The 20,672-nt window shown below is 31.5% G+C and overlaps 1 protein-coding gene across 9 annotated transcripts in view; it reads left to right on the top strand.

The window, feature by feature from the left end:
- Positions 1-20,672, top strand: part of LOC129953231 (hybrid signal transduction histidine kinase A) — a 56,773-nt gene that overhangs the window by 9,173 nt on the left and 26,928 nt on the right. For 4 of the 9 annotated variants that reach the window (XM_056066180.1, XM_056066186.1, XM_056066188.1 and 1 more), the window contains 3 exons: positions 8,363-9,253; positions 9,322-10,179; positions 10,284-10,548. In XM_056066180.1, coding sequence (XP_055922155.1) covers positions 8,371-9,253; positions 9,322-10,179; positions 10,284-10,548 — 2,006 coding nt within the window. In that variant the 5' untranslated portion in view covers positions 8,363-8,370. Of the gene's footprint in view, positions 1-3,368; positions 3,589-3,703; positions 4,245-4,291; positions 4,670-4,698; positions 5,277-5,779; positions 6,261-8,362; positions 9,254-9,321; positions 10,180-10,283; positions 10,549-20,672 lie in introns of those variants that run through there. The other 5 variants (XM_056066184.1, XM_056066182.1, XM_056066183.1 and 2 more) reach the window with 5 other exon arrangements.

Raw genomic sequence — 20,672 nt, 5'->3', positions numbered from 1 at the left:
GCAAACACAGTTGCAATATGCGAGAAAGGAAATTACTAAATAAAACAAAAAAGCTTTATGTGTGTATTATTATTGCTAAGTAATTCGATTTTTTTTTGGTTTTAAGTTAAATATTTTATGAAGCTTCGTTTTTATTATTTTTTCTCATTTTTTAAGTTAAGGCCGCCAAATCATAGTTTTCTTGTAAAATCTAATTGGTATTATCTAGTTTTGTGAGTTTAGATTTTGTTTTCAATTCAAGTCGCACATGAATGAATGTAGATAAGGCCTGTTTTATCAAACACTTACTATAGCTGTCTTTTACTAAACCTTCAAAATAAGTTCAAAGTGGAAATACCTTTAAACTTTTTTCTGATTTCGGCTAATTAGAAACCATTTATTTTATATAGTAATAAAACAACCAACCTTTTTGCAACGTACAATTTTGAATTAAAATAAAATGAACTACCTTGTTCGTGTCTTCAAAGAGTCTGTTTAAAAATATACTTTAAAATTTCAAAAATATACCTTTTGTTTTCAATAATTTAAATGACATTCGTTTTCTCAAAAAAATACCTAAATTATTTAAAATTTTAATTTGAAAGTCGTTCGAGTGTTTTTTTTTTATATTTTTAAATTAATTTTTTATATACATTTTTTTATTTAAATTTCAAAATATTTGTAGTATGCAGCTATTTAGAGCTTATTTATATATATTTTACATTTTAATTTCGTTTAAAATTTCAAGTATGACACATTTTTGAGATATCGAATTTCGAAAAAAATGTTAAATGTTTTCTTAACAATCAGAAATAAAAACAAACGGTTCTATGTTTTCGGTTTTGAGAAAGTTGAATTTTCGATTTTGACCAAAACAATTTGTATGGGTACTACTGTTATTATTAGTCTTAGAAAAAAAAAAACAAATGCCAAACTCAAATCGCCTAAAAACCTTAATTTCTAAATTTGAAGTCAATCGATATAAAACTTCGGGCGTTAGTGCCCATGACTGACAAAAAGACGCATGGAATCGGGGGACCCACTTTTATCGACTTCTCTCTCATCGTAATGTCATGTTTGATTAAAATCTAGAGTTTGAAATTTTGTACTATTCGCTTTACTATCTCTTTACAATTTGCTAAAGTTAAACTTACGGAATGGCTACTTTAACTTTTAATTCATGGAATGGCTCCTTTTACTTTTAACAATTTACTAAATCCATATGACATCTACAATTATTCTTATAAGAGCAGCGGATAGAATGTTCCAGTGAATAGTTGGGAATCCCAATTAATAGGTCCAATTAAGCGTATTTGCGAACTGCCACTTTTTAGACACGTTTGGTTGGGTGCTTTTTTTGAATAAAAGGTAATTAGCAGCTCACTAGTTAAAAAAAACGAAAGAAAGTTTTCAAATTTTTATACTCACTTAGAAAATTGCTAAATATTTAGCAAATTGCTAAATAGTAAATTGTTAAGACTTAAATATTATGAGTTTATGCAAAGTAATAATTTATAAAAATATCAAAAATAATACCAAATTAATAATATAGCCAATCTCATTTACATAGATTTTGAACAATAGGAAGATATGAGGAGAAGTTTTTTTTCATTTTATTACTTCACATTGGAAGTTATTATAAATGGTTTAATTTGACGAATTGAAAATTTCCACATTTTTGAGGGGGTTATTATGAAAAACGATAATCGTTTTTAATACGGAGTATTTCTGAAATTGCTATTACGAAAAACGATTGCAGAAGCGCGTATTTGTAAAATTGCAGTAACGAGAACCGTAAAAAACGATACTAGTATTTTTATTTACGAGTGCCTTTAAGCACTCGGTTAGCTTTTGTTTTGGGGGGTTACTGTCAAGTGTCAAACATTATTGTGTTTTGTTTTATTTTTTTTTTGGTTTGGTTTTCATTTTGATGAGGAAGAAAAAAGGTAAGTTAAGTAATAAATATAATGGTGAAAAACATAAAAATATGATATTTCTAATATTTAGGCTTACACAAATGCTAAACAAATAGACTTTATGGTAACTATCATGGAAAGTAATATAAATGTTGCTAAAAATTATTTGCCGACGAGCCAAGCTAAATACAAAGGCTTTTCATTTACTTACGTGGAACTTGAAAAGCTCAATGGGTCGGTTGAATCTCTTAAGAGAGCCCTTGTTACACCCATTTCTCCTTCAGATTTATCTTCACTTTCAAGAAAGTAATCGCAATTAAAATACATTTTACCGAACGAATGCTAATCAAATTTAAACTTGAAACTTTTCCAATTTTAACATTTGTAAATAGGTGTGAAGTTAATGGCATTTAAAAAAAATACCACTTTTTCATTTTTGGCTGGCAACATTTTCTTGATTCCATTTTGTTTTCTCATAATCGGTATACGCCATGAGTTTCGTTTTTCTGGGTTTCGAATTTTCTTCCGTTCGTTTTGTATTTCATAATAAGGGCCTGACTTGATACCAAACTAATACAATTTCTAACAGCATGCAATTATATTTTTTTAATTAAAAAAAAAACAAACCAAAAATAATTGTGTCCTTGATTTTACCTTCAAAATAATTGTATGCAACTAAAAATAATGTTTTTGACACCTGGTAGGATGTTTTGCAAAATTTTCGTACAAACATAAGAAAAACCTAACAAAAAAACATTACTTAAACTTATTAAACATTGGTTTTTCAGTTTTTAGAATTAGTTTGGCTAGTTACATTTTATAGATAATAATTGTTTTCAAGATTCAGTACAATTTTGAGAAAAATGTAATTGACAGTGTTTTTTACGAAAAATAAAAACCTTTTTTCAACTTTCACTAAAATTTTTAGGAAAATTGACTTGAAAGTTTTTTTTTTAACAACAAATTAAAACCTAAAAAAACAATATCTTTCCAAAAGTAGTACGCAAACTTAAAGAAATGGTTTTTGACTCAAGTATTAGGAAAACAAAAAAAGATATTGACTTCAAATTATTTTTCTCACACAAAGTTTGTTTAAGTTTGAGGTAAGAAAAATCTACAGGCGGGATGAGAAGTTATCGGTATGGTTAGCTTCCCAGCCTCTTTTTTAAAAAATGTCTTTTTAACATTAAGAATTTAATGCGAATTTATGTAACTTAACAAAAGTTTATTTTAATTAAAAAAAAAAAAAAAGGATTTTATTTCAAAGTTACTTCGTTTTTCGCTATATCGGTTCTAACGCATTCTGAATTTAACTATTTTATGAATTAATTTTTAAAATTTAATTTAATATTTAATTTTTTTTAAACTCGGGCATTTTTGCTTATAAATAGTTGTGTATAGTTTCTCTGTTGTTCCTGCGTCAGCCACCCGGTGTCTCTCCGCTCCAGACCCCACTATACCACTTATAGGTTTTGGTCATGGGCTTTTGTATAGCTGGCAGTAATTTTAATTTACACACACACACAAATACCTACCCACCTAGTCATACACATGTTGTACGTACATGCAGATAAACAAAACACAACGCGGAGTAAGAAAAACACACACAAAAATTTCAGTTTATTTCACGATCGGGTGACTTACGAAGAAGTGATGACCGAAGCCACGCCAACAACACATTGGCGCACTTGTTGTAGGTCCAACAATACAACTTGTAATTTCTAATAAACAACCGCGCTGAAAATCGTGTTAACAAGTCCATATTCTGTTCAGTATATTAATTTTTTTTTAAAATTTTAATCAAAAATAATTTCTGTTTGCCATCGGCTAAAATCTGCATCAAGCCACTAACCCTTGAAAACGTTTGTAAATCCGTATGATGTGTTATTACATGAGATCTCCTCTCTTGGTGGAGGTTGTTTTGTCATATCTCATTGCTTGAAAAAATAGTGAGACCGACACGCGGCCGTCGAGACGCGGCGCGGCGCAGCGACCGGCATTCCTTAACACTACCTGAGTTAACAATCTTTTAATCATATATCCTATTCCAGGACTCGAACTTTACTCCTTTGGTGAAAGGTTATTCATGTTGTTATCATTACGACAGAAGTTTACTTTTCGCAATTTTGTTGTCGTCGTGAGTTGTCGTCGGTCGTTGCGGGCTTCATGTGCCTTAGAATTGGAGTTTTTTTGGGATGCGAAAGAACATCTTCCTCATATGTTCCACGGTGGTGTTGCATTTGTCGTTTTTTAGTAACCGCGTCGTAAAATTGGCTGTGTTTGTTTTTCTTTGGGTTACTAACTTCTGTCATGACGAAATAAATAAATAAACATTGTTGGAGCTGTAAGGTAGATGTGTTTTGTTTATCTGGCAATCAAGTTGAAAAGCCCGCGAATATTGTTCATCTTCTGAAATTATTTATAATTATTCAAATTAATACTTAACTAGATTCACACACTTGTGTTACATATACATATGTTCCTAAATATCTAAATTATTTTCAGTGAACATTTTTACAAAACTTAGCTGTGTAAATGTTGTAAGCAAATTTCACTTGTAACACTAGTGTTGCATATATGTACCTACATATCTAAATTATTTTTAGTGAACATTTTTACGAAAATTAGCTGTGTAAATGTTGTGAGCAAATTTCAATTTTAAATTATAAAGTGGTGTAAATAGTTATTGTTGTGGAAAACATTTTGTTAAAAAGTTGTTACTCTTTTATTTCATTATACTTTGAAATTAAAGTGGATTTTTAGTTATTATGTCCGTAAGTTCAACAGAAGTACAAATTTGTTTACCATTACCTTCTCGTCCTTTTGTAATCGGCCGTCGTCGCCCCACACTAGTGTCTATGTTGTGAAAAAGTCCATATAAACCTATCTGTCTGCATTCCTTAAACCCCAACATATTCCTTGTTTTGAAGAATACTTTTCTTTATTCCCTTTTTATAAGTAGTACGGGATAAATATCAATATTGTGGTTTGTTTTGTTCTTTTTTGTTCAAATGTGTCTAGACACTTGTTAGTCTTTTATATCTCGGTATAGGTATAACAAATAAACATTAACGATGTGATACATTTCCTAACATTTGAGTGGAAACACGCGCAAGGATTGAAAGATTCATTATAATCGTCATTTGTTGAACTACATTACTACTTATTTATTTTATGTTTTTGTTTTTTTTTTTAATATTATTTAAAAGAAGTTGAAGATAAAAAGTGTAAATTTAAAATTATCAGTTGCCATATTAATTAAAATTCCCTAGTTTTAAAATAAAACTTAGATGGGAAAATTGTTTGTTAAATATATACCTACCTAAAAATTTATAATATTGGATTACTGACTTCTTATTTCATTATATTTCTTAAGAGTGGGTAAGTTAGAATTTCTGTTTATTTATTTTATTATATTAGAAATTCATTTGGTGATTGGGGAATGGCTTAAAGAAATCAAATCAAATACATGTTAGTTGCGCTCCAAGTAAATTTGGACATGTTGAAACCCCCATAACGCTTGAAATCGATTAGATTTTACTCTCCTAATCGAAACGATTAGTGTTCCTTTAGTCTGTGGATACTGGACATGGCTACTTCTTCTTTGAAATTATATATTTTAAGTTACAGTATAAAACCAATGTTGTTTCTTTTTCAACTCAAAGAACGCAATTAAAATTAAGTTGTGGATTTGTTGTTTCAGTGTAATAAACTCAGGTGCATTTTGTTTATTATTTCAAACTTGAAATTCTGGAACATTCTTTTAAAAAGTCACCATATCCAGCGTTTTGGATCATTTCAATACATCTGTCGATGATATTAACCGCATAAATTATTTCCAACAAAGGAAAACAATTTAATAGGCTTTCAATTAGTTCATTATAAGACATGCCTGGTGAAAAAAAAAATAAAAAAAGTTAATTTGTTTAAACTTTTGAGAGATAAGCCAAATTTGGCTTCGTATGCATTAAAGGTTTACAACCCTTACATTTCGTTAAGAAATTGTTTGTAAAAACACAAATGAAAATTTAGGTATTTCAATATAAAAATAAATCAAAAAAAGCTAATCCTCGTGAATTTGACCTCTATGAAATTTAGAAAAACAATTTCTTTTTTTCATTGTAACATAAATGAATTTTACATTTTGGGCAATAGGTAACCGAACGGAGCAATCATTTTGCAAATTTGTCTGTTTTTTCTAATTTTTGGGAAATGGCCCACATTGTCGAAACGAATTGAAAATTGAGGACAGTCTTGATGCCTTTAAGGACGCTTTCTCTTTGGTGTTGTTCCTGCAGGTCCGGCACCCTTTTTAGGATCGGTGGCAGAAGAAGTTGGAGTTGCAGGAGATCGAAAATCAAAAAAGTACTTGCGAACATTCTGTGATATAAGTGTCAATTCTGTTTAATTTGGTAGTTTTTCTTGTTTATGTCTATTATTTATTTCATATTCTTTTTGTTAATTAATTTTCAATTTTGTGTCAGTGCCGTCGTTTGGAAGGATGCAGGAATGGGAGTTAAATTAATAGAATTGATGTGATTTAATGTAAAATATTGAATAAAGACACCCCTGAAGAAGTAAGGAACGTTGGGAAAGAATGAAATAAGTTTTTATTTGCATTCCAAAAACAAAAAGACCAAAAGAGCCAAACAAAATATCTTATATATAAATAAAATAATTGGTCAAATACACATACATATTACAAATACTTATTAATATAATTATGAACGCAATATTTATTACAAAAACTCTAAATTGTTTGAGAAAGATTTCTTCAAAATAAACATATATACATTTCTTAAATAAAAGATATTTAAACAAGATTTCAATTCAACGAAAAAAACACAAAATATCTCTTTTTTCTGGCATTTCAACTAGAAGTTTGTTACTTTTTTTAACACAAAAGAAATTTGATTTCACCAAAAAAGTACGATTTCAAAATAAAGTTATATAATGTTAATATTTTTTTCAATGTTAGATTTTAGAAAAAAAAAATTTGGTCAAAATCCATTTTCTCTTATTGTGGGCTCGGCTGTTTGCGGTTATTTTTAAAGTTGATTTTCCTTGCATTAATCAATCTTCTCTGAAAATTTCATGAAAATCAATTCAGTGGTTCAGATTTTATGGAGTTTTTTCCAGTTTCCCATACAAGGTGCGCTACTGTGCGTCGTCCAGCATGGCATGGTCTAACTATTTAATATGAACGACTACCTGCATATTTAAGTATTTCAAGATTTCAACAGCTTTCTAAATATGCTATACCTAAGAGCTGAATTACAATAGTTTAGAGGGTTTTTGGTGCATTTCAAGCAGAAATGTAGAAATTGTATTAAAAAGTAGTTTTTTTCCAAAAATAATATATGTATTCTTTTCTTGTTGGCATTTCTATAGATGCAAAGAACGCTACGCTACAAAAATATAGATGCAAGAATCCAGAAAATAAGAAAGTTTGCCAGAAAAATATGAGCTTTTCCGTATGAAAACAAAAGAGGATGTGATATAAAGATTTGGTTTTTATTATTTTCCAACTCAATTTTTGGCGAGTCTATTATTACTATCCTTATCAGTCTGCTTAGTCATAGAATGGAGCTGATAATAAAAGACAAATTCTGAAAAAATACTGTTTTGCGTGAACCTTTTGAAAATAATTTATGGTCTTAAAGGAGTCAACAAAACTTATAAAATGTAGAGACAAATGTTTTGTTCTGGAATTAAAAGAAATAGGTGCATTTAAAAACAAATTAAGGCAAACAAATAAGTTGGGGCGAAGCTTTAGTGTGGCACTTACAAATCACACGTTGCAGAATTTTTGTTCACCTTGTTCTTGAGAGATTCAAAGCTTTAATATTAAATTAATTTATAGTATTATGTTTTTAAATTAGCCAATCGTTTAACTAAAATGCCATGTTTGCTGTTTTAGGGACATTTATAGTCTTCAAACTCGGGTTCAAATCTCAGTTCTTGATCATCCAAAGCAAATTCACTTGAAAAAGTAGACTTTTTTTTTTATTTTTCTAAGATTTAAAAAGTTTTTGTATTAATGAAAATCAATTTTGAAAGAAAAACTTAAACTTAAGGGGCTTATGTATAAATTCAAAGTTGGCGCACACAAAATAAGAGTATTGTATTATTTCATTGAAAGCTATGTATTATTTTATTTACTGTATAGTGGGGACAAATAAGGCAATTCTGAAATTTTAAATTTTAAATCTTTCATGAACATTTATAAACTTGCTCATAAGTCAAATAAAATGAGGATGATTCGCTTTAGTTTTTAGATAAATCAACGATGAAAATAAGATATTGTATTGTATGTCAATGATCTAATGCTTTCTTTTCTTTAATATACCAATTAAATAATATACTAATGCTCGAAGTATCTATTTACATTTTCTTTCTATGCTTTATTAACTCAAAGCTTAACTATTAATAATACTAAAAGTGTGTATATTCAATTTTATTTTCAGAACACGGAATGAAACTTATGAATTGGACACAACATCAACAAATTCTTTTAAAATATAAGACAAAATCACAGAAAAAGAAGTATCAATCAAGACCTTCACATATTTATAGCAATCAGTCATATCTATATTATAGAAGAGGATTATTTCGAAATCACTTTAATAGACGGCAAAAGCAACGAAATTTCCATCTTAAACAAAAATTCAACCAAAGAAGCTACAAAGTACTTACTTCTACATCATTATCAACAACATCAACATCAGATCCTAGATTATTTTTATCAAAAGCAATAACTCCGTATTGTTTCAATTTGACTAGAGAGCAGTTCAAAATTAAACTTCAGGAATTACAAGAACGCTTGCAATTAAATATTTTGCAGATAAACCATTTTCTCAGGCTGCAGCAGCAACATCAACTTGAAACAGAACTTATCAAAAGCGAACGAAAATCTGCGAACACGGCTTCTTCGATTAACACTAATCAATCAAATCTGGAATCCAAAAAAGAAAATAGCAAAACAAATCAATGTTTTTTTAAAACAGAAATAGATACAGATACAATTAAAAACGAAGTCGAGCAATATGAAGATGGTTCCAACAACAGCCAAAGTTATGCAACTGGAATTGAAACTGAAAATTTGTATCGTAGAAGTCTTATGGATTATGATAATGAATTTAAGGATTTTGAAAAAAGCTTAGACAGAAATTTGTATTACCAACAGCAACAACAAAATCAGTTTCCATTTCAAATCCTGACTCACGGTCATCACCACCATCTGTCGGACTCACGGACAAGCCATTCCACTATGCAATTGCAACATCACTTGAGCATACAACAGCAGGAGCTAATTCAGCAGCTGCAGTTGGTACAAAGGCAGTACTTAATACACCAAGGTAAGTTCGAATGCTGAATACTTCTACCGTCATAAATATTTGTTTGTTTTCCTTATTACAACAAAAAGGCTTTGGCAAACCTCTGCAACTAGATTTGCAATCACAAATTCATCGATCAATGTCACCAATTAATTCCATGTCAGCAATTGTTCAAAACCATCACAACAATCAAAATATCTCCCATAATCAGCACTCTAATCACACCCACCATCAACAGCAACAACATCAACATCACCAACAACAACAGCAGCAACATCAGCATCAGCATCACCAACAACAACAGCAGCAGCAGCAACATCAACATCAACAGCAACATCAACAACACCAGCAGCACCAGCAACATCAACAGCAGCAACCGCAACAACAGACACAGAAACATCAGCAAGTGACGTCGAATCTCCTACAACAACATTCTAGTCAAGTAGTACATCATTCGCATTCATCGCATCTGGCAAATCAACAACTCCACCATCATCATCACCATCAAAATCGTACTCAACAACAAGAACAACAGCTCTCACCGAAATCATCAACATCGTCGAATCAACAAAATAACTCTATTGACGATTTGAGTATGATGATAATAAATCCTCTCGAAGATAAACAAAGATTATCACCGCATCCTAATGAGGTTAGGAGTCCTGCTTCATTGAACAACCACCTAAACAATAACTGTCAAACGGCTTCCAACAACAACATTACTAATATTGGCAATATTACCCACGAATCTGACAGTATCACAAAGTGCAAAAGCAGCGTGAGTGATGATTTTGTTCGTTGCAGTAGTCCTCCAGACATAAAATCTGACATCGATAGCGATCAGCAACATACGCCTTCTAGTACGGGGCATGCCATCTCTACTATTCCCGGAAATGGTGACTCTACGTGGTCAACGGAAACAATAAATAGCGATATTATTGCCCCAAGTAATTTGACACAAAATATAATCAAATAAAAACAAAAACCTTTAAATTTGTATTTCTTGTAACGCCGTAAATGTGTCTATTTTTGGTCTAATTGTTTAATTTAGGGTTCGTGTCATCTCCCCTCCAACAACTTCAACATCCGCATCAAGATGGAAACCATTTGGGCGGGAGCAGTGTAGGATGCATGGTAGGATTAGGTGGAATTATTGATGCCATTGGCCACATGGGTGCCGGCGGAAATCCTGCACAAAGAAACCACCTTATCGACGAGTACAATACAAAAAAGTATTACCATCCGTTGTACGCTCACGGAGTGTGCCGTTGGCCTGGTTGTGAATTAGTTTTAGATGATGTGGCGTCCTTTATTAAGTAAGTATGTGCTTTGAAGAGGTAATTTATTCTTTATTTATTTTATCTATTTCAAATATAAACAACTCCAGAAGAAAGAGATAATTTAAAGACATTTTTTCTCGTTAATTTCTTTTTCAACAAACTTAATTTTTGCAAATACTTGAATACTAACTTTAGTTTGAGAAGATCGTGACGATTCTTATCTATATGGTGCCAACGTACATACTAAAAACATGCATAATGGCTTTCTAACAAATAATTTTCTTTTCAGCTTATATTTGAATTGGTGTTGGTTCTCTTTTTAACTTTCTTATTAAAGGTGTTTAAAAAATTGAGTATCTAACTTAAATGTTAAAAATTGAGACCTATTTATTAAATTTTGACAAAAAAAAAGAATAAAAATAAACAATCTGCTTGTGAGGCTTTGAAAACGTGTTTTACTAACTAATCTTTAGTTTTATTTATTTATTATTTCTTTGATTAAAATATTATTTAATTTTATGAAAGATGTGTAATTTGAGGATTCGCATAGAAAAAATTCTATTAAATTACTATCATGTGAATTTCATGGAATTTTTTTCACCAATGTCGATGATATAATTCAAATAAAAGCGTAATGCCAAAATAATTACATTGTTTGATAAAATTAAATTCACTTTTATTGGAAGAAAAAAAATAAGACAAAAGCAACTTAAAGGTAAGTTTTCTTGGCTGTTAATTGTGGTGAGTTGACACAACTTTTTATAAGTATTTTATCTCTAATAATATATATTAAATTTTAAGTACTATAGTAAAAAAGCATATTGAAATAGTTGCACGTACCAAAGTATATATAAGTGCTTCCTCTCTTCTGAATACATAACACGCATATATACTTTTATTTTTTGAAAATCAGAATTCTAAGGGTTTTTCGTATACAATTCATGTTATAAATGTCTTTTGATTAACTACCTTCAGCACCTAATTTCTTTTAAAAAATGTATGTATTCCTTTTCATTTCAAACTTTAAGATTAAAAAAATAATAATAATTATCTCAATCTCTATATAAAATTACCTATATTTGTGTATTTTAGTCAATCTATTTTACATAAATAATGTAATAAGTTTATTGTTTATAGCTGCCTTATCAGAATAAACGCCTATTGAAACAAGGCATTTGAGAGGAGCCACTTATGAGATTTGTAATGTATATGTACATCCATATATACTAAAAATAATATAAGGTTTCGTTCATTTTTATTACGATAAAGAATTAGTTGAAAATCTAAACTAAATCCCTTGTCATCGAATTCTAGTTAAATGTACAATTTAAAACAACAGGTTCACATTTTTTTAATTTCGGAATATGTTAATGGATGAAAAAATCAGCAAAATAAAAGAATACTTAAAAAAAATATTAGAATTCATTTTAAAAACATCATAGATCAAATTATTTATCAAAATAACATTTTCAAATAATTTCGATGTAGATAGATAGATTAATTCTTTATTATACAAAAAATGATTAACAAATTTAATTTCTTAAGAATAAGAGCTTATCACTTTTTTTTAATTTTAAAGTGATTTGGAACACAAGAAAAAATTCAATTTTTAAATAATTTGAAACACAAAAATAGGATGCATTAAACTGTAGTACCTGGATTTTTTAAGGATTCAAATATCGAAACTGTTGCGGAAGGTTAATGAGTGTTTAATATTTCGTGCTCTCATCAAAATAGAGTCGGCGGATTTCCTGCAGTATTGGGCAATGGCAATGAAATGTTTTATATCTTCATTTTATCTTCTATCACAAAGCCAACAGATTTGGGGTAAATCTGCTCGATGAGGCATAAAGTCTAAGTTAAGAACTTCAACGCGTGCTCTAAATATGTAGCTTATAATAATTTCAGCAAGTATTCGTTACGAAAATTCCTGAAGAAATTTGGTGATTGAGATTCTAATAAGTGCTCCTAGACAATGTTGAATTCGCTCTTGATAGATGTTGGTTATAAATCTTTTCGTCTATTTTCGCAGTAACCTCCGCATATATACCATGCCATTCATCAACATTTGACTCCAATAATGATAGATGAGCGGCATAAGAATAAGCTAGTTCATTCCAGCCCTTGAATGGAGAAGCGTTAGTTTGCAAAAGTCTTGTCATTATAGTCTTGTGAAGACTTTTTCTATTTCTTCTCATGACTCTTATCAAATAATCATAGTTGGCTTTAAGATTTCTTATGTACAGAGGCATTATATCAGATTCCACATAGATAGCATAATTAGGCGTTGAGCTAGGTAGTCTGAATAATCGTTTGAAGAAATTCTCTGCACCGATAGCCGAAAACCTGGGCACCATAGCACATACAAGTGCTGACCGTTCCATGAAAAACACGGTATTTTGCCGTAAGATCAATATCTTGGTTTGCAAAGAACCCATACTCAAGGCTAGTTTTGATTCATTACTTTTTTGTTTGGCATGTTTTGAAAAATTGAGATTGTGTGTAATCCAAACACCCAGGTACTTAAATTCTTGCACAACGTCGAAGTTTACATTATTAAGAGACCATTTTTTATGGGGTTGTCTTCTTATTTGACGTGCGTCAAAAATCATCACCTTTGTCTTTCTTGTATTGATGATTCTGAGAAGTCCGTTCAATCCCATAAAGATGCACTAGATCAAACAAGAAATTAAGAGTACATGGTCAAACATTTTCGGGAGATTCCTATCGTTGAAAGCTTTTACAGCAAAGCCTGTCTGTTAACTTCGTCAAATGCTGCCTTGAAATCTACAAAGCAAGCGTATTTTTTTTTTCTTTTTATCAATGGATTTTCTAACAATGCTTGTCAAAGCAAGTATTTGATCCATGGTTGAGAAGCCCAACCAAAAACCAGCTTGGAACATACTTAAAAGGTTTTTTCTTCGATCCATTTGATAAGCCTTTCATATAGAATCGAAGTAAGAATCTTCCTCAAAGTGCTTAAAATAGAAATTCCTCTGTAGTTTTCCGATAGGGTGGCATGACCGCTATTGTAAATTGCAAAAATAACTGCTTTGTTTAGCTTGTGTGGCACATAAGAATCGCCGCACAATCTGTTGAGGTATGATAGAAGATAATTCTTGAATTGAACTGTGCTATTTTTGTAGAATTCAACTGGAATTCCATCAATGCCAGGAGCTTTATTGTTTTTCATCTTATGAAGTGAAGAATCGAGTTCAGACAAAGATAATGGACAATCCAACCTTGGGTAAAGCATTAGAAAAAGTATGCTGATTAATCTCAGTCGACAAAAGAGTCTTAAAATGTGCTGCTAGAGTTTCAGCTCCAAAAATGTTCACCATATTCAGATTACGACTACCCAGTTCATGTACGTTATTCAGAAATGTTTTTGAATTTTTGGATTCCTAAAGCTTTTGCAGCTTTTCTTTTCTACCCGAAGGTAGATATTTTTGAAAACAAGGCATCTGTGGATCTAAAAAGCTTCAGATACACAAAAGATAATTTGCGTTGGCTCTTACAACCGTTATCCTACCATATATTTCGAGGAATCAATGAATGGGTGTTATTGCTATGAGCTAATTCTTTAATCACATTTAATATTTTTTCGTCTAATTGGTCGATTTCGGATGCTAATGGACAAGGCAAGGAACTGCAGTTGTAATTTAAACTTTTGTTGTAATTTAAATTTTAGAAATTTACTTGGAATTCGTTAGGAAGCTTCAACCGGAAACTTGTATATTTAACTTGTATTGGTAAATAAGTAGACAAATTTGCTACACTCACTTTGAAGTCTGCACATAATTTTAGCCAGTCTAACGAGATTGCACAAATGTCAATAACTGACTGTCCTTGGCTACTAATAAATGTGAATTCTCCCACGGTATCACTTTTGGTTGCTCCATTAAGCACAAATAGTCCAATATTTTCAAAAAGCTTAAAAAGGAGCTTCCCATTGCGGTTCAAATTATTATCTTTTGAGTTTCTAATTTCAAATAATGTATTTTGAGTGTAAAGGTTCTGAATAGATATATTCTGATAATTTCAAATCCGAGTTCTCCAATTATCATAATTGTTTCCAAATTTAAATTGTTCACAAAGTCTATTAAACCTTCAAAATCATTCTGCCAGTTATAACAGTTTAAATACATGGGAACTCAAACTTATCAAGAAACTTCAAATATCAAACAAGCGTTCCTTAAGGCTGTGTTTTAAGCCCCTTGTTATTTTCCTTATTTATTAAGGATATTGAAAATAGATGATGTTGTTATCAAGGTCCTTCCTTATGCAGACGGTTTCGTAACTATTTAGATAACGCGTTCACTTTACATCTTTAAATCAATGAGTTCTGGATGAATTTTAATATCTTGGTTTTATACTTACATATGAGTTAAATGTTCATGCACACGCTAAAGAAAAACCGAAAGTTGCCAAAGTTACTTTAAACAACAATTGGTCTAATTGCCTTTAGTAAAACTATGTTGATACAGTTTCCATATTTAAGGTCTTCAACGCTATTTGTTTAAATACGCACACCAAGGCCTCCAACTCAAAAATCACAATTTATGTCCACGAAATTTCGATGGTCTGCGATGCCACGAAGTCCTTTTTTGTAATTTTTATAATCGGTCAGTAAGTCAGTCAGTGTATGTAATCAACTAGTTTAGTAAGTTTTTCAAATTTTAAGATTCTAGCTTGACTGCTTTTTTAATAAGAGAGGCGTTAAAAATTGGCTGAGATTGTTCCTACAAATAGGGAGAAGTGTCAGAACTACAGTGCGTGCCCTTTGATTTGAACGTATGCTCTCTAAAAAGTCCTCTTATTTTGCCCCACATAAAAAATTTTACAAATTTTTTTCAGACCTTTGTGATTAGGAACTTATTTAAATGTTAATATTTTTTAGAGCACTAGGAAAAAGGTTGGATAATTTATCAAAAACAAACAAAAATATTTAAGATACCACACGTAAACAAAGGATAAATACTTTTAATCAGAGGGCGGTCCTACTCTTAACATAAGGACGAATTTTTGGACATTGTTCAAATATGTTCTTAATGTTCCTTAAAGGAGGCTGACAACATTAAAATAGCATATTGTGTATGCAACTTAACTTTATATTTACATATTTCAAAACATTGGTGTCAATCTTAAAAACTCCTACTTCCGTGCAACTTTTGAAAATATTTTGATCAAAAAGGAGTCAACAAAACTTAAATAATTTAGAGAGAGAGAGAAAGAGATGTTTAATACTTGAATAAAAAGAAATAGCTATAACTTTAGAACGACATAGCATGTCATAGATATATTATTTTATAGAAAATTGTATTGCCCGAGATTGTCTCCAGATTATTTTTAAAAACTTTTGTGAGTTAGGTATATTATATAAAATGTAAACAATTTAACACAGCGGAGTTTGCCGCTATTTTTGTACAAAAAAAAAACTAACTGGGCATTTCGAGTAATTTGGAAAAAAGTTTCCTTTTGTTTGACACTCTTTCAACACGCCTAATTTTGTTCTCTAGTGGAAAAAAGTGGACTTTCTAGGTAGTATAAATTATGCTTATATGAAACACGTCACCATTACTGAACTTTATTGGAATTTGTAATTAAATATTTATATAATTTTTCTTGGCTTTAGGCAGATTACTATCACGGATTTTATTGAAAAAGAGCTACTTCATTGATTAAGATAGCCTTAAGAAACCTTATATTCGTATATTTTTCAAATTTGAATACGTAATATTTCAAAAAATATTTTGAAGTCGGATATAAATTAAGGCTATCAAAATCCAATGCGAAAGTGCGATTTTATTGTCAGGCAGAAAACCTTGTGGACCAGTGTTATTATTATTTTTTTTTTACAAAAGACAGGCAATAAAATAGGTGACAGAATTCTGAATCCGGGCATGTGGGCTTGTTGAATTGGAACAAATGTTCAGTAGTCCAGTCCTTCATATCGATCAATTAATTGTAACTGTAAAAACGGGTGAATCAGAGTTATTAGCTATGCGTATCAATGCAAGCGATAAAGGTTATTAGCTTATATATAAAAATCAAGCATGACAGTGTTAGAAGGCAAACTACTAAAATACTGACTACAAACTTATAATCTGCATTTATAAATCGGATCGGTAAAAACTATCTTGTCAGATATAAACAAGTCAAAAAATTAATGAACAAATTAAAAAAAATCAAAAAGATGAAGACTTTTCTTTCCACATTTTCCAGTACTAGTATTTGCAATGCCGATACATAAGTCTAAGGCCAGTCGCTTAATGTTTTTGTAAACAATTTGGAAAATTATTTCTTTTCCAAATGCTTTTGAGTATACCTACAAAGTTGTTCAACTTGTGAAATTTGATAAGCTACTTCAGCCATGTGTCCAGTTGGTCAACGTCAAAATAGACATATAATTTATCAAACCTAGGAATTGTTCTCATATCGGTGAAAATTAGTACAGGCACTGAGGAAACTCTATTAACAAGTAACATATAGTATACGAGAATCCCAAATGATCTTTATAAGTTTTTCAGGTTTTTTGTCGAAAATTTTCGTTTTTAGCCGATTACTTTTGAGCGGTAAATGCTACGAGCAAGCGTTTAAAATTAACAGCATAATGTAGCGTCAAACCTTGGCCGTTTAGAAGAAAGTTCAAGTGCGCTTTTTTAACTTATTTCTTTTATTTTTTTATAAATTTAACTACATGACGTGGTTTTACTTGTCTCCAAGTTGAAGTTTAGAGTTTATGAAAAATAAATAAATAAATACAAGTTATTTTATTTTTTATTTTAATTTTTAATATTACAACTTATTTTTAATATAACATTTTTATATTTGCTACTCGTTTCGGAGATGCTTCTCCATCATCGGGCGGAATACTTTTCCATAAATTTAACAACAGAAAGGAAGACACTGCTGCCACAAATTGTTGTTTAGCTAAATATAATAGGCCTTTTTTATTTTTAAGCTCTGAACAGAACACTGACTAAAGCCTGAGCACATAGTGTATAAGCAGAGTTTAATCAAAGCTCTCCGACTTATTTATGACACACAATTTTAGCTCTGATTGAAAAGATAAAGAAAATTGAGGGTTCTGAGGTGAGGAGGGAGAAGGTGGCGCTACAGTCCGGGCGGACCTGGGCCTCAACCAACATGCGTTTCAAGCCAGCTCAGTCCCTAGCTAGCTGTCTCCAGTTTCGCACGCGGTGGTTGTGTGAGGTCCTCAACCACCTAGGTGCGCCACTTGAGTCTTGGTCTTCCTCTACTGTGCCGTCCCTCGTGATTGGATTCGAAGACCTTTCGGGCTGGAGCGTTGATGTCCATTCGCTCTACATGACCTAGTCATCTGAGCAGTTGGACTTTAATTCTGCTAACTAGGTCAGTGTCGCTGTACAGTTCGTCGTTATATCTTCCCTTCCATTCTCCATCTATGCGTACGGGACCAAATATCATTCGAAGAATTTTTCTCTTGAAGCATCCTAAGACGTTCTCATCTTACTTTGACAGGGTCCAGGCCTCAGCGCCATAAATGAGAACCGGGATGATGTGTGTCTTATAGATGGTGATTTTAAATTATCGAGAGAGGACTTTACTTCTCAATTAACTTTCAAGGTAGACAAAGTCCTTAACTACCTCGAAGTTATAGCTGTCCATGGTGACGTTTTGTCCAAGACGTCGTTGTTCAATGTCCTTTTTTGATGAAAGCATATACTTGGTCTCGTCATCATTGACCACTAAGCCCATCTTCTTCGCTTCCGTTACAATGCTCAAAAACGCTCCACTCACATCACGCTTTGATCTTCCAATTATGTCAATATCATCTGCGTATCCGAATAATTGGATGGACCTTTGGAAGATTGTGCCTCTTGTGTTGACAATTAAGTTTTGCACAATTCTTTCCAGAACGATGTTGAAGAAGTCGCATGACAGTGCATCGCCTTGTCTAAAACCTTTTTCAACATCAAATGCACCGGTGAGATCTTTTCCGACCTTGATAGAGCAGCATGCATTCTCCATCGTCATTGCTCTGTAGAGCTCTTCTTTGCTGTCATACGCGGCTTTAAAATCGATAAAGCGATGGTGGGTATCGACTTGAAGCTAATAGGTTTTTTCCAAGATCTGCCGTAGTGTGAATATTTGGTCAATAGTGGACTTTCCTGGTCTGAAGCCACACTGATAAGGACCTATCAGGTTGTTGGACGAACGGCTTCAAACGTTCACATAATACGGCAGAAAGGATCTTATATGCAATGTTGGAGACTGATGCCTCTGTAGTTGGCGCAATTTAGAAGGTCTCTTTTTTTATGTATCGGGCAAACTATGCTGAGATTCCACTCATCGGGCATGCTTTCAGATGAGTTGGTGGTTGGTGCATGCTCCCTACCAAATCATCGCCTGCTGCTTTAAATAGTTCGGCAGCGATGCCGTCAGCTCCAGCAGCTTTGTTTGACTTCAGTTTAGATATAACGTCGAGGTCGGGTAGGCGGAATTGTTGATCTGCGTTGCCTAGGTCTCCCTTACAGCGGAATTATGTTCGTCATCACCGTTATATAATTTGGAGAAGTGGTCTTTTTTTAAAATTTATTTATCTCTTTAATTTTTTAGTAAATTTAACAACAGAAGGGAAAACACTGCTACATACAGATTCTGAAATAAAACAAAAATGAAATGACAATACTGTTTTCAGCCTTGAAAGCTTCACCTTAAACTCGAGCATAACATTGTGACTAACAGCTGAACAATAATTGATTTTAAATAAAATTAAGACAAACAATGGAAGCAAATTACAAGCTAGAATTTTTGTATTTATTACATTTTCTCAAAATTCAATATATTTACCCTAGGGTTTTGCTTTTTAGCTTATATGATTTCTGAAATTTCGTGGTAGACTAGTTACATGATAAATCGTTTTAAAAGGCTAGAAAACCAGTAATTAATTTTGTTATGAGCTATCTAGAGCCATGTTAAGTTTTGGCATTCATGACCATGGAGAATTCACGCTGCTCCATAACGGTTGGAAACAATTTAACAGAATATTTCGATTTCAAAAAGGCTTTAGACAAGGTGATGGGCTATGATGCAATTTTTTTAACATCATACTTGAAAGAATAGTGCAGAGCTCCCACGTCAACACTAGCAATATCTTTCAAAAGTCTGTCTAATTACTAGCATATGATAATGACATTGACGTAATCGGAAGAACTCAGCATGATGTCAATGAAAATTTTGTGAGTATTGAGCCAGAGGAGGCAAAAATGGGTTAAACGGTTAATGAGGGAGAACAAAGTAAATACTGTCGTCAAGAAAGGACTTACAACACCTACGTATCGGTCAAAACATCACCAACGACAGACTCAATTTTTAGATACAGTATTTTAAGTTCACAGTATTATAACCATATAGTATCATACAGAATTTTTACCATACAGTATTTTAAAATACAGCATTTTGATCCGCTTCCATTTAAAAGATATTTTTTTTTTTTAAATTGTGTGTTATTATTATGTATTTTAGGTTTTCAGAATTCAATGCTCCTATTTTTATTTTATTAGAGATTTATCGCTTTTTATTTTGCACATCATAAGATTTTAAGCTAATAATAAAGAACAAAATAATCTTAATTAACTTTAATTAGCCCTTTTTTAGGCATGTGACTAATTAAACAAAATTTACCAGTTGTCAATTTTCAAATTATTCCGTTGTGAAATGTCTATTTTGACATTTCAAGAAGTACGTATGTATTTTGTCACAGGGTTTTAAATAACTGCAGTTAAACACAGTTTCCTTATAAAAAATAACGAATATAGTGATAGACCAGGTCATTCATTTTTAGGAAAACAAATTTGATAGACATTTCCCTAAAAATTAGTTGATAATAAGCGATTAAAATAAAGCTCAAATTTTTCCTGCAATCTTTAAAGTATTATATAAAAATGTGTATAGTTGAAGTTTAGTTGCTTATTTCAGACCATTTCTTTGTTCTTAAAGTTTCCAAAATGGTAGAATCTCACACTGATAACCTTAAATCGAAAGCTGTACTTATTTCCACGCGCGCAGAGATAGTTGTAAACCAAACAAAACTAAATCACTTATGTAAAATAAAATAGTTTTATTTCCGAAATATTCGCGTAAGCACGTTTTTGCGTAGCCTTACTGAACAAAAT

This window comes from Eupeodes corollae, chromosome X, assembly GCF_945859685.1.
Source record: "Eupeodes corollae chromosome X, idEupCoro1.1, whole genome shotgun sequence".
In the NCBI taxonomy this organism is placed as follows: domain Eukaryota; kingdom Metazoa; phylum Arthropoda; class Insecta; order Diptera; family Syrphidae; genus Eupeodes; species Eupeodes corollae.
The sequence above is the reverse complement of the archived record's forward strand: the minus strand, read 5'-3'. Positions and strand labels throughout refer to the sequence as shown.